Source organism: Lemur catta, chromosome 11 (assembly GCF_020740605.2).
Source record: "Lemur catta isolate mLemCat1 chromosome 11, mLemCat1.pri, whole genome shotgun sequence".
NCBI lineage: Eukaryota > Metazoa > Chordata > Mammalia > Primates > Lemuridae > Lemur > Lemur catta.
Window position 1 is genome coordinate 37,798,192 of NC_059138.1, and position 13,337 is coordinate 37,811,528.

The 13,337-nt window shown below is 37.5% G+C and overlaps 1 protein-coding gene across 1 annotated transcript in view; it reads left to right on the plus strand.

Moving 5' to 3' along the window:
* The first annotated feature begins 561 nt into the window (after nt 1–561).
* NAMPT (nicotinamide phosphoribosyltransferase) overlaps nt 562–13,337 on the plus strand; it is a 40,003-nt gene continuing 27,227 nt past the window's right edge. The window contains exons 1-4 of the mRNA XM_045565463.1: nt 562–927; nt 9,002–9,158; nt 10,621–10,724; nt 12,697–12,825. Of these exons, the coding sequence (XP_045421419.1) occupies nt 871–927; nt 9,002–9,158; nt 10,621–10,724; nt 12,697–12,825 (447 nt within the window). The 5' untranslated portion in view covers nt 562–870. The remainder of the gene's footprint in view (nt 928–9,001; nt 9,159–10,620; nt 10,725–12,696; nt 12,826–13,337) is intronic.

Sequence of the window (13,337 nt, forward strand, 5' to 3'; positions counted from 1 at the left end):
CATGAGGACTGAATTCAACCCTCGCGTTTCAACGCAGGCTGTTTTCTCCGGGAAAGTCAAAACATCTCTCAAAGGATCACAGAGCTCAGCCATAGAGCGCCGAGGAGAGCGGAGTCGATGCGCCAGACTAAAGGGGCCCCCAGACCCCATCCCTCCCCGCAGCGCCTCGGATTTTAAAGAGAGGGTGAGGATCAGGAGGGACGAGAGGGATGGAGACAAAGGTGAGTAACTGCGCGCTGGGGGCCGGGGAGCTAGGCAGTGGGAGGCTCCCCGGCCCCCAGCCGGGTGGCGTGACTTCAGGCGGACTGAGGAAACGGGCCAGGACTGGCAGGACGTAAAGTTCCCGGGCGGGACTGGCGAACCGGCTCCGCGCAGGAGGGACGAGGCTGGGAAAGCCCCCAGGCCCCGCCCCTCCGCGCCGGTCCGGGAAATGAAACCCAGGCGGACTCGGGGTCACGCGGCGGGGCGGCCCCGCAGCCTGCGGCGTCCCCGGCCGGCGTCTGCGAGGCAGAGCGCGTGCCTCACGTCCGCCCCGCCCCGCCCCCCGCGCGCTGCGCACGCGCGGCCGCACCCCGCCCCTTCGCGTCCCGCCGCGGCGATGGCGTGAGGGCGGGGGATCCGAGGTGGGGAGGCCGCCCGAGCTCCCGAGCTGCGAGCACGCGAGCTGCCTCCGCCGCCGCCCGCGCCGCGTCACGGCTCCCAGGCCCGCCCTCTCTTGACCCCTCCCCCCGCTCCGTTGCCCCCCTCCTCGCCCCCCTTCCTCCGACCGAGCGGTGACTTAAGCAACGGAGCGCGGTGGAGCTCATTTTTCTCCTTGCTCTCAGCCGCGCCGGGGAGCTCGGGCGCGCGGCCCCTGCACTTTGGCCCGAGATGAATGCTGCGGCAGAAGCCGAGTTCAACATCCTCCTGGCCACCGACTCCTACAAGGTAGAGCCCGGGGCGGGGGCAGGTGACGGAGAAGGGGGGCGCGTTGGGGACGAGCCCGAGGCTGGGGCCAGGGGGCGGCCGGGTCTGGGGTCCTGGCGCGGGGCGGCCCGCGGGCAAGGCACGGGCGGCGGCGGCGGGGCCGGGCAGGTGAAGCTGGCGCCGCAGTGGGGAAGAGGTGGGTGGAGGAGGGATGGAGGGATGGACGACAGGAGGCGGGGCCGGGTTGAGTGGCTGCAGGGACGCGGCGGGGGGCCGAGGCGGGCGGGAGCCGGCTTCGGGGCTTAGGCTTCGCCGGCTGAGCGCATGCCCTCGCCGGGAGCGCGGCCTCTTGGCCGGGGGCTGGAAGACCGGACCAGTTAGGTAACGGCCCCCGGGCACGGCGCTGGAGAGAGGGAGCGGGGTTTTCCCCGCCGCCGAGCTGCGTCCGGCGCGCTCGCCCCTCGCAGGCAGGTACGTCCCTTCGAGAGGAAGAGGTGGGAGAAGTCCTGGTAGAGGCGGCGGAGCCGCAGGGCTCCCCTGCCTGCGGCCCGGGTGGAGGACGCCCGTCTGCCCCCGGCAATAGTGCTGGGTTCTGCCGTCCTACTCCACTGGGCTCAGTGTCAAACTCCTTCGCGCCTGGCGATCGCTCGTGCTCCTTACCCTTGTTGCAGAGGCCAGTCTGCTCTTACTCCTGTATGCTCACTCCGGGATTTCTGTGAAAAGGAAAGTGAAACACGAGAAATTATAGGAACTGTAGATTTAATTCCAGAAAACTTGTAGAGGGGGACATGGCACAACATTGTGTTAATGTGCCTATTGAACACTTGCACGTGTAGCTGCCACATTAATTTTATTTGAAACACATTAATAAAGTGAAGAATAATTAGAGGAAAATCTAGTAAATGTCCTTTCCCCTAGTTACAAATTATAGGACATAAACTGGACTACTCTGCTAAGTTTTGTTGGTCAAGACACTCAAAATATGAAATGTCAGACCAGAAACCCCACTTAAGTGAAGTAAACTTAGTTTTTACTTGAGCAACATGGTGGTTTGGAGTCTAGTGGTTAAACATAGTACTATTATGGTTTGGGTTTTGCTTTGGAGTCTTTGCTTTTTTTGTTTGTTTGTTTTAACCTTCCTTAAATATTCCGAAAAAGTATTTCAGAGAATCTCTTTTTACTTAAATTCTATTTTGTCTGTTTCTTTCCAGTTGGCTTAAGATCCTACCTGTGCTACTTAGATGGGTTGTCATTTAAATTGAGCCAACATTCATCAACCAGCGGTCTTTCAATGGAATTTTAAAGTAGAAGTCTACAGTATTGCGAGATCTTAATAATATCAAGTGTGGTCCTTGATGATATTAAGTGTACTTGATAGTACCTTAATTATGGTCCTTTACTTGGCCCTAAAGCCTCCTGTGTTCTCTTAGAAGTCAGTGTTTTCAGTATCTTTATAGTGATTTTAGAATGGTCTCATTCATAGTCCTGTAGAATTTTTTTCTTAACTAAATCTTTAAGATAATTTTTAGGTGTTTTTTAGTATTAGCTTATGAAATGATTAAATTGCAAATGGAAAATATAAATGGAGGTTGATTAGTCTAAATTTTAAAAACAAAAAAGAGTACAACTTCCTTTAGCTTGCAGTTCCTCTAACAAACTATACATGAGTTGCTTTAACATCAGTTTTCTGAGATGCTCTAAGTTAGAATAGTGAATTACCTTGAAGTTTTCTAATCTCCCAGCAAGGCATGCTTAACTGTGCTATTAGAATTTGCACCCATTTAATAAAGTTTATTCCTATCCATTTTCAAGTCAGGATGCTGTATTTCATCCCTTTTCTAATATGAAACCTTTTCAGAGGATTTCATCTTAGTAAGATTTTCCATTTTTTTTCCTCCAAAAATCCTCTCAAGAGGATTCAGTCAGGTTGATATGTTTTATACCAATGGCTTACAGCAGTACACTAAAATAGATTGTGTATTCTACAGTCACATTTAGTCTTTAAGTTTCATTTTCCTTACATTTTTAGTGGTCCTTATGGCCTATTTTTCCTTTTTGTCTTTTTATCTTCTTAGGTGAAGAAGAGAGAAAAAATGATAATCTTGAGGTTAGAAATAATGAAAGTTTTATTTAGAAATTATATAAGAATGTTACATATCCTTATCTGTGCTTACAAATTATTGGCCAATTAAAAATGGGAACTAATGGTTTTTAGATATGTTGATGAAGAGAGCAAAATACTGTTGATTTCTTCTTTCTGAAACTGAAGGAAGAATAACTGATTACCTAAGCACTACAAAAAGTTTTTTTGCAAGTAGGTGATATGGTGGCCAAGCACATGACAACATGTGGGAATTTTGTTTTTACTTGTATCCTCTCAAGAGAGTCCAGAACAATTTGGACCAAAGGAGAAGCATTTGAAATATATATGCATTTCTGTAACCTCATTATTAAACATAATAGGAATTAAGAACACAGGCAGAAGTGGTTCTTTCTTCCATTTTCATCCTGGGTTCTTGTTACAAATAAAGAGTCCACTTAATCTTATGTGTTAATCATTTATATTTTTCAACATAAGGCAAAATTATCTAATGGGTTGTATTTACATTGTGCTAAGCCAGCTAGGGAAAGATGCATTTGAAACTTTTTTTGTAAAGGAAACAGGTTGTTTTTTCACTTACCTCTGGAATAGCCATTGATTAGTTCCCAAGTAACTGGATCATTAAAAGATGCTTTTCTGTTCCTTTACCTTCTACGTAGATATTGTTTGTAACAAACTGCAGTAGAGAAAAAATAACATTTTTAGACATTTTACCTATAGCAAATTAATGGAAGGTGTCGATTGTGCTGCAATTGGAAAAGACATAGGGTGCACAAAAGTAATCCGTAAGCAATTTACAGTTTAAACTGCATTACACATTAGTTATGGAGTGTGCTGTCCAGTGTAGATTTGTAAGCTGGTCATTCAGAACTCAGCATATTTTCAACCATTCATTTAATCAATACTGGAGACCTACTGGGTATTATAAAAGAAGGCAAAGATTAGTAGATCTTAAAATCCAGCATGGAAGAAAATTGATTTTTAAAAGTTTCAAAGATCTGTGTAATTTATATATGGTAATTAGTCATTTAAAGCAGATTTGTTAAAAAAGAAAATTTTGCTTCCTCATTAGCATAATAACAAATCTTCTAGGAAGTTTGGGCTTTTGAGGAAAAGACTGGGGGATAGATGAGCATCATCATGATATGGACAAGTTAGTACTGCCTGGGACTTCCCAGTGTCTTCTCTGAGCTGTTCCTATTTTTCATAGTTGCATGTCTTTCACTACTTCTGAACAGACACTCAGTATAGTTGCAGTGGCTCCCAAGGCAGCCTGAGCCTTGTGAGAAGTGGGGTACTGCTGCAATTTGTACCCAGAGACTACCTACAAATCTTAGGATGCATCCTTAAAGATGTATGTGACATTTTCCATATATTTTGATTTTCCAGTAAGTTTTATATTATAAATTATAGGGAAAACTTGTACAACAGAAAGTAAATCTTATGAATCATGAATATATTTTATGGGAAGATTAATTTAGGTCAGTAATAAATAAGATGGTATTCTTCTCATTGTGAGTTAATGGACTGTGATTTGAAAGTGTGGCAAGAGAGGTAGAAGTTTTTAGAAACTATATGCCAGGAGGTTTAAGGGAAGAGGCAATGTGATTATGGGTGGTTGTGTAATCTCTCACCCTCTCCAAAACAATATAATCCAAAAATCCCTAAGCCATATTTTTGAGTGATTATTGCTTCAAAGCCAAATAGCAGTGAATTATTTTCTGGAACAACAGACGGATTTCCAGGGCTTGAGAAATCTTAGATAATACTGAAAAGAAGAAAGAATCATTTATGATTTTTGCCATTTCTAGCACAAATCTTCTAGCTTTGAAGAAGCAAAAAGTCTTAGCCAGTGTAGGGCTGAGTGGATCCTCTTCTGATTACCCTTAGATATTATAGGTAACATGACCTGCCCTGTGACCTTGAATATGTTACCCCATGTACTCTTATATACACATTCTCATATATAAAATGTTGGTTTATGATCATTTCTTAGCAGTTAAAAATAAAAGTAAAACTGAAAAAGTAGGTTAGTAGTAGTTGCCTTTGGTCATGTGATCCCATTGTGGGTGGGAAAAGATCTTGGAAAGACATCATATCAACCCTGTGGGGCATCTAGAGAAGCATCTAGAAAAATAGACTTTTCCAGAAAGATTCTCTTCAACTTAAACATGCCTCATACATTTTTTTTTTTTTAACTGTCACACTGGAGCAAGGATTTTTAGCCTTGGGAGTGGTTTTTTGATGGAATTGCTTGGACAGCACTCCATAATGGAAAAAGATGCCCCTTGTTACAAACTTAGGGCTAGAACCTTTTTGTTCTAGGCATTAAAGTAAGACCAGTTGTTATTACCTAGTATATAATAATTTTTAGGAACTTATCTTTTCATGAAGTAAATCAATCACATAACTGTGAAATTATATTCTGTTAAAGGGACTACATTTTTCTTTGTGCATGTGTTCTTTACAACACATGTATTTATGTTCAGGCAGCAAGAGGACCATGCCCCTTTAGGAAACATTTTCAGTGGGAAGGTTTGCTGAGATATTATCAGATATTTTCTGTTTTGTCCACATCTGGTGAATAATTTTATATTTATCATAGAACCATTTTCTCTAGTGATAAAAGTCAAAGCAGTGCTATAGTTAACATGATTTAAGAGCTTCCTTTTCATAGTTCACTTTAATTTTGAATACTGGAAACTGTTAGTAGTACTTAACATTTAAACTTAAGATCTTGATTTCCCTACCCATTCCTTCCACAAGAATAAAAAAGTCCCATCTCAATAAATGGCACCATTATTAACCCAGTTGCTTAAGCCAAAAGTTTGGGAGTTAGTCTTAATTCTTCCCCATCATTATCTCCCACATCCAGTCCATCAGCCTACTTCTGCTTTACCTCCAAAAATACTGGACCAGTTATCTCATCCTACCTGGTCTTTGACAGTGGCCTCTTAACTCCTGCTTCCACACTGGTCCCCCGGTAATACATTCTCTACCCACCACCAGGCTGATCTTCTTAAAATGTGAATCAGATCTTATTCACCCCAGCTTAAAGCATGATGGCTTCCAATTGCACTTGATATAAAATCCAAGTTCCTTGTGGTAGCTTGTAAGCAAGCTCTTATCCCTGCCTACCTCTCACCTTACCATGTACCCCTCCCCTCCTTCCCCCATAGTCTGAGCACCAACCAACCTGGCCTTCCTTCTGTTCTGTCCCTTATGCCAAAGCATTCCCTGTCTCCTTGTCATTTTGGTCCTGCTCATATGTCACCTGAGAGAAGTCTTCCTGGCCCCCCATTTAAAGTAGTCTCCTAGGCCCACTGTAGCTCATCATTCTCTTAATTTTCCGTAGCATCCTTCTTGATCTGAAATTATTTTGTTTATATATTATTTTTCTCTTCCCTCGTTAGCTCTCATTAGCCCTATGAGAATAGGGACCATGTCAGTCTGTTTTACTTTCTCACCCTCAGCATCTGAAACAGTGCCTGATACATAATAGATACAGAGTGTGTATTTGTGAATGAATGAACTGTTTATAAAATAATGGTTGATTTTAATCTATGCTATCTCATCCCATTTTCTCATGAAGGTTCAGAATGACCAGTTTAGCAGAAAGTAAAATGAAGAGGACAGTAAACTAGCAAAACTAGAATTGTTGTAAATCTATAATTCTGCTTTAAAATTTTTTCCCATTATAAAACAATGTGTATTTGTCTATATGAATAGATCTGAACATGCTCTGTATTCTTCTTTAAACTTGTTGGGTGTTAGTAGGTGATCAATAATGGTAAATTGTTTCGTGGTTAATTACCTGTGAGTTTGCCTAGACAACTTAGATTCTTTAGCTATATTCTAAAACATTTCTCTTAAGTTTATCCAAAAAAGATTTTGGAAGTCATACTTTGTTTCTAATAGGCAGCCTAGACAATTTTGTATTTTAAGTGATACTTGTTTTCAGAGGAGGCATTCTAAATACTTATGCAAAGGTAGGTTTTAAAGTAGTATAATTAAAGAACATAGCTGAAGTAAGGCGTTAAAATTATAAACATATTTAATTATTGTCCAGAACTAGAATTGTATTTGTATGCTAGAAAATGTTTAGTGTATTTTTAGACCAAAGTGGAGTTAAATAGTTCAGCTTTTGACTGCTTGGTCTTCTCAGAAGAGAAAAGTAATTAATTTGTCTTCTAATACATTTAAATCTGATATAGGAGAAGTAAATGTGATGCACCCTTAAGTATCTGAAACTGTAAAGAAAGTCAAACTATTGAGAAACACGACTATGAATCAGACCTTCATAAATTTGTGCTATGTGATCCAGACCTTTTTTTTTTTTCAAATTTTACTTCACGTGTGACTTTTCTTCTGCCTCATTACTTAGTCCCACTGAAGGAGTTATTTACATTTTCCTTTTTACATACATCTTAGATATTTTTAGGGGGAGGTGTCTTTCTAATCAATTTTTTAAGTAGTTGAAGTAATGATCATATATTTATTACTAGAGTATCATTCATAAATATATTTATATTGCTTTTGCATTTTAGTGAATTGACCAATAAAGTTAATTGCTGTGGATTCTGTATTAGCTATTTTACTTAGCTACTACTTAACTCTTCTTAAACTTATAGTGATAATCAGTCCCGGGGGTCTCACCTTAAAAGCCCTGATGTCCATCTCTAGGTTTTGATGAGTCCTCCCCTATACCTTTTATTAATAGTATATTTGTTGTACCTGAGCAAAACAGAAAGCTCCAAGTCTCCTGCCTGGCTTAGGATCTCAGATCACATGTTACTCCAAAAATTTACCTACAAGGTTGCCTGTACGCAGCAATAGGGGCTACTTTGATAGAGTTGTAAGCAGGCTTCCATTGGCAAGGAAACAGAGGACGTTCATTCAGAAGTGTCAGTGGAAATATAGTCATCTTAGAATTCTTGTGCTAAGCTACAAAGATTCTTTAGGACAGAGCCAAGTTTCACTGAGATTGTGATTGTGCAGCCAAACAAAGAAAATGTTGGCTTTTCTAAACTTGAGATCAGAACTAAACAGAAAAAATGGTTTATGTTCACAGTGGTCACCCATGAAACTTGGTCTGCGAAGATTTATTCCACCATTGCCATGATTCACCCTATACCTTAAACTTTAAGGCATTAGTATTTCTACTCCTTCAACTGGGCAAACACACATTATTCTTTCAGTTATTTTTTTATTGGCAAAATGTTTTTGTATGGTTAAAACAGTGATAAAAATTCAAATTATAACAAATACTCATTTTTTTTCCTTAAAGCAAAAGCAGATAAATTTTTAATAGTGACCCTTACCCAAGTTCATGGAATAGAAATTTGTGCTAAGACTTCTTCATATTTTTAAATTCATAAGGATTTGATGTTTCATTATATAGGAATTTCTTTTCCAATTAGGAGGTGATCTGAGAAAAAGAAAGGTTATGAAACAGGATTTTTTTTGGCTGCTTTTGCTTTTATCCAGGTTTTCATAGTGTCGCTATGAAGGCTAAAAGTGATCATTCTCAGTATCCCATTGTACAAATAAAAACGTAGTTGTGAGAAGTCATTGACTATTAACTTATGGAACATACCACATTTAAATAGTAACGTTACCAAATTCTGCTGCCTTTCAGTTCATTGTTTTATATTGTGTGTATGCAGCTGCTTCTCTCTTCCCCTGAACGAAGGGTTATTCCCCAAGACCAAATGAAATACTTTTCCAGCTTAGAGAGGCCTTGTTCTTAAGTTTAGTTCGTTGGTAAAATTTAACACTTTCCTGTGGTTTTGATTTCAAGATACTGAAGTACTAAAATATCTTAATAAGTAGGATACTTATTTTTTATTCTATATAGCCAGGAAAAAAAGCTAATGAATAGCAAATAAGAAGTATAGTTTCTTTGATTTTTAAAGAAATTTTGAGCCTTTTTCTGTTATGATTTATAGTCTACTCTTCTAGTATTTTCTAACTAAAGTATTTTTCTTTATGCAGGTTACTCACTACAAACAATACCCACCCAACACAAGCAAAGTTTATTCCTACTTCGAATGCCGTGAAAAGAAGACAGAAAACTCCAAACTAAGGAAGGTGAAATACGAGGAAACAGTATTTTATGGGTTGCAGTACATTCTTAATAAGTACTTAAAAGGTATTGCTTTTCCTAGTATGTTTAAAACACTGCTTTTATGTAATACGTCATAATTTTTTCCTATAGTGTTATTTGAAGTAAGTTTTCAAATAGTCTAATTTTGATATTTATTTAATTTCTTTAACTACTTTAGGAGTCTTTTGGAATTTTTTTTAATCTGTTAATTTGAATGCATTAAATCTTATAATTCGGTGTATGTATGCTTGATGTTCTAAGTATGAGAAAGGTTTTCTGAAACTGATAAGTTTAGAAAAGTCAGTAATTTTTGGAGGTTAATATGGTTTGTTAATAGATTTTAGTCATTAATTCAAAGTAAAAGATTTGTTATTGACCTGGAAACTCATTTTGAATTATGGTAGCAATTATAATTAGAATAGTTTTACAATAGTCGGTTCTACCTTAAAGACCTAATTTTTAAAACTACCTATGTCTGTGGACTTAGTTTCAAAGGCATATTACAACGGAAAAATCCCCAAAATAATTTCTGTGCTTTTTAATTCGGAAGTCCATTTCCATACTATTTTGTAATGGTGTTTCTAGGGGGAAAACCGTTACCAAACATCTATATATCTTGGAATGTTTTATCTCTACCTTTTGAAATAAAAATAATCTCAGAATTGAATATAGATTAAGTTGAATTCTGTGCAAATGATATCCTTTTTCTACGATCTTGGCTATTTTAAGATCAGACCATTCAGATAATGTTAAATTATTGAAAAAGAAAACTTAGCTAGATACCAAAAGGTACTTAGTTGTGGCAAGAATCCCGAAGATATTTTAAATAAATTTACTATTTGTCTTCTATAAAGGTAACAAAGACTGATGGCACACTTTTAGTTCTACAGCTTAAAAACTCTGTAAAATATTATTTATTATTAATTATAACTAAAATTCATTGATTGCCTATGCTAGGCCACCATTATTTGTAAGTGGTTCATAAGTCTTACATAGCTCTCACAACCATCCTGTAAGTGGTACTCTACTGTTTTCCTCACAGATGAGAAAAGTTAACTAAAAATGTTTTTGGGGGGCAAAAATTTAGTAATTGTGAAAATTACTGGCTTACCAGCCCTGAAGAGATCACATTCTTTATGCATAAAGTGAGACAGTTCACCTGGATATAAGAAGCTTTTGAGTCATCTCATATTTGAAGAGTATCTAAATTAATTGAGATAGAAAAGATATTTTTTAGAAATTTATCGTGATTTTAAAAATTATACAAGTAATTTTTTCTATTTATACATCTGCTTTAGAAATAACATTTATGCTTAGAGTGAGTGGTTGAAATACAAATTCTTTTTCTGATTCTGCTATTGACTCTGGGTGAATCATGTAAGTAACCTCTCAGTTATTTTTTTAATCCACAGAATGGGTGAAATAACTAAAAATGTTAATTCTATGACAATTCAGCAACTTACAGAATGCCTTTAGAAATGTAAACAGGACATGTACATTCTTTTAGGTAAAGTAGTGACCAAAGAGAAAATCCAGGAAGCCAAAGAGGTCTACAAAGAACATTTCCAAGATGATGTCTTTAATGAAAAGGGATGGAACTACATTCTTGAGGTAAAAGATGGTTTCATGTTTTCATCTATCTTGGTTTTGCTTTTAGTTGAAAATGTCTTGCAAAGGAATTTGAATAGAAGATTATACTATCATTACAATTCTTTTTTGCTTGTAATCTGAATAAAATGGCTATTTTGGACATGCTTGTGAAAAGTCAAGGGTAACATTTGATTTCTTCTCCCCACCAGTGGTAAATCATTAGCATATAAAATCAACATCCAGTCTAAGTAATTAAATCAATTATAATTTAAATAACTAGCATTTTTCAGAAAGATAATTTAATCCATTCTTGAAAATACACTATAATTAAGAAAGGGCATGGTAATTTGACAATTTCTAAATGTAGATCTTTTCCTTAACTGTGAAAATAGATGCTCAGAGTCTATCCCAGTAATTCTGGGAAATTTCTCTGACCGAATAGTTAGAATGGTTTGGTGCAGATTCATAAAGTTGATTTTTATTCTTTGTTGTATTATAATATGCATACCTAGTATGTTTGGATTCATTGCTTAAACTTCTGGGCACTCAGAGACGTGGTAATTGAATTGTAAGAGTTGAACGTCCTCTGGTGGTTTTCTTTATTACAAAGATCAGATGGGAATGGAATCTATTGGCAGCTCATGATGTTAATTGTTAATTTAAATCTCACAAACGAAAGTCTTTAAATCTCACAAACGAACATTGTACAGGCCATCGAACACAAAATAATTAGAAATACTTTAACTTTCATGTCCATGTTATAATACTGAGTTTTACTATTTGGTAATTACAGATCTTAAAAAAAGGTAAGCACTCTGTGCTACACTTGTCCCATGTTTTACGTAAGATCAGTAAAATCTGTGGGCTAACTCTGGTACTTACCCCATTTCTTTTTTGTGAAGTTTGTTATGAGGATAAACACTAATAAGATAAGTTTGATGCTATGTTTATTACTATAATTCTAGCAACCAAGGTTGTATGTCGTTTGATTATGATCACAAAATCTTAGGGAATTATAGGTTCTCTAAAGATAATCTTATCTAACCCCATTTTACAGACGTATAATCTGAGACCTAGAAATGCCAAGTAACTTGTCCAAGGTCTCTCAGCTGCTTTGAAGTCCAAGCCAGGATTTGTAAGGCAGTGGTTTTTTTTGCTATATTATGATGCCTCCAGTGCTTCTCAGTAATTTTCTTTTATTTAATTACCTTGTCCCAAATCATATAAATAAACTATAATATTAGGATTTCTGAAACAACTTGCCTTCCTAACAAAAAGTTAGCCACAACTTTTAGCTTTGAAAGTGGGAGGAGGTACAGGTAAATATGTAGTAGCTTACCATGTAGCAAATAACCCTCAGCCTAATTTTGGAAAAAATTGTTGCATTAGTAAGAAGTCAGTTAAGTTAGACTTGGGTGTTGATTGCTAAGGTTCTGTGCTTGGCCTATAAAATGGTTTCAGGTTTACTCCCAGAATTGAGGGAACCTTTTTAGGGTTCTTCTGCAGGAATTTCCTTCTCTCTCCTCTCTCTTTTCTTTTGTTCTTTAATAGCAATCCCTTATTTTACCTTTCAGTCTTTAGCCTTTCTTTTATGAAAATGGCCAATTTAGAAGAAAGGTAGTATTCTTAGAAAACTTTGAATACATATGTTGGATTAAACTCATCCTTTCTTTTTTTCTGAAAGAGCAGGGAAACAACAGCTTTATTGTTGTGATCAATTTGGAATTTTGTACCTCTTCTAGTGGTAGATATTAGCAGAAACACTTGACAGCATTAAATTTAAAAATTAATATCAGTGCCTAAGTTGTTAATAATTTTAACTAATTTTATTTTAAAAGGATAAGGATATTCTGACTAGACTACTAACATTATAACATCTGTAATTGCAATTTCTATGACAATAAATTTAGCTTCTGTAAAATGTAAAGAACCTTAATAGAACAGATAATTGAGTATCATCTGTTAAATGAATAAATTTATTTTCTCCTCCCAGAAATATGATGGACATCTTCCAATAGAAATAAAAGCTGTTCCTGAGGGCTCTGTCATTCCCAGAGGAAATGTTCTCTTCACAGTGGAAAATACAGATCCAGAGTGTTACTGGCTTACAAATTGGATTGAGGTGAATTGTTTTTTGTTTTTTAAATCTTATTTAACATTAGTTGAAAATGTAAAGATCATTGAACTGGGATTCTAGTTTAGGATTTGCTACTAATAAAGCTATGTAATCTCCCAAAATTTATTTAACGTTTCCAGGCCTCAATTTCCTCATCTATAAAATGACAGTTATACTAAATAATCTTTAAGCTTCCTTCCAGTGAAATCTAATGTTCTGAGATTTTTTTCTAAACCAAATTATTAACTACTTTTAAAGGTCAGTTGGCTTTTGTCTGATTTGTTGCCATTATAAAGATGTATCTTCTTAGAGCAAAATTAGAAAAATAGCACAAATACATATCTGGTAACTTAAGACATTTTATGATATTCTGTTCCAGTTGTACTAGAAGAACTTTGTTTAACTTTTAACACCCACTTTCTTCATTTTTCTCTAATCAGTTCTAATCTACTTAGCTTCTCATTAGTTTAATATAGATTTTATCTGTAAGAGGAAATACCCTGGAAAGTAACTATAGA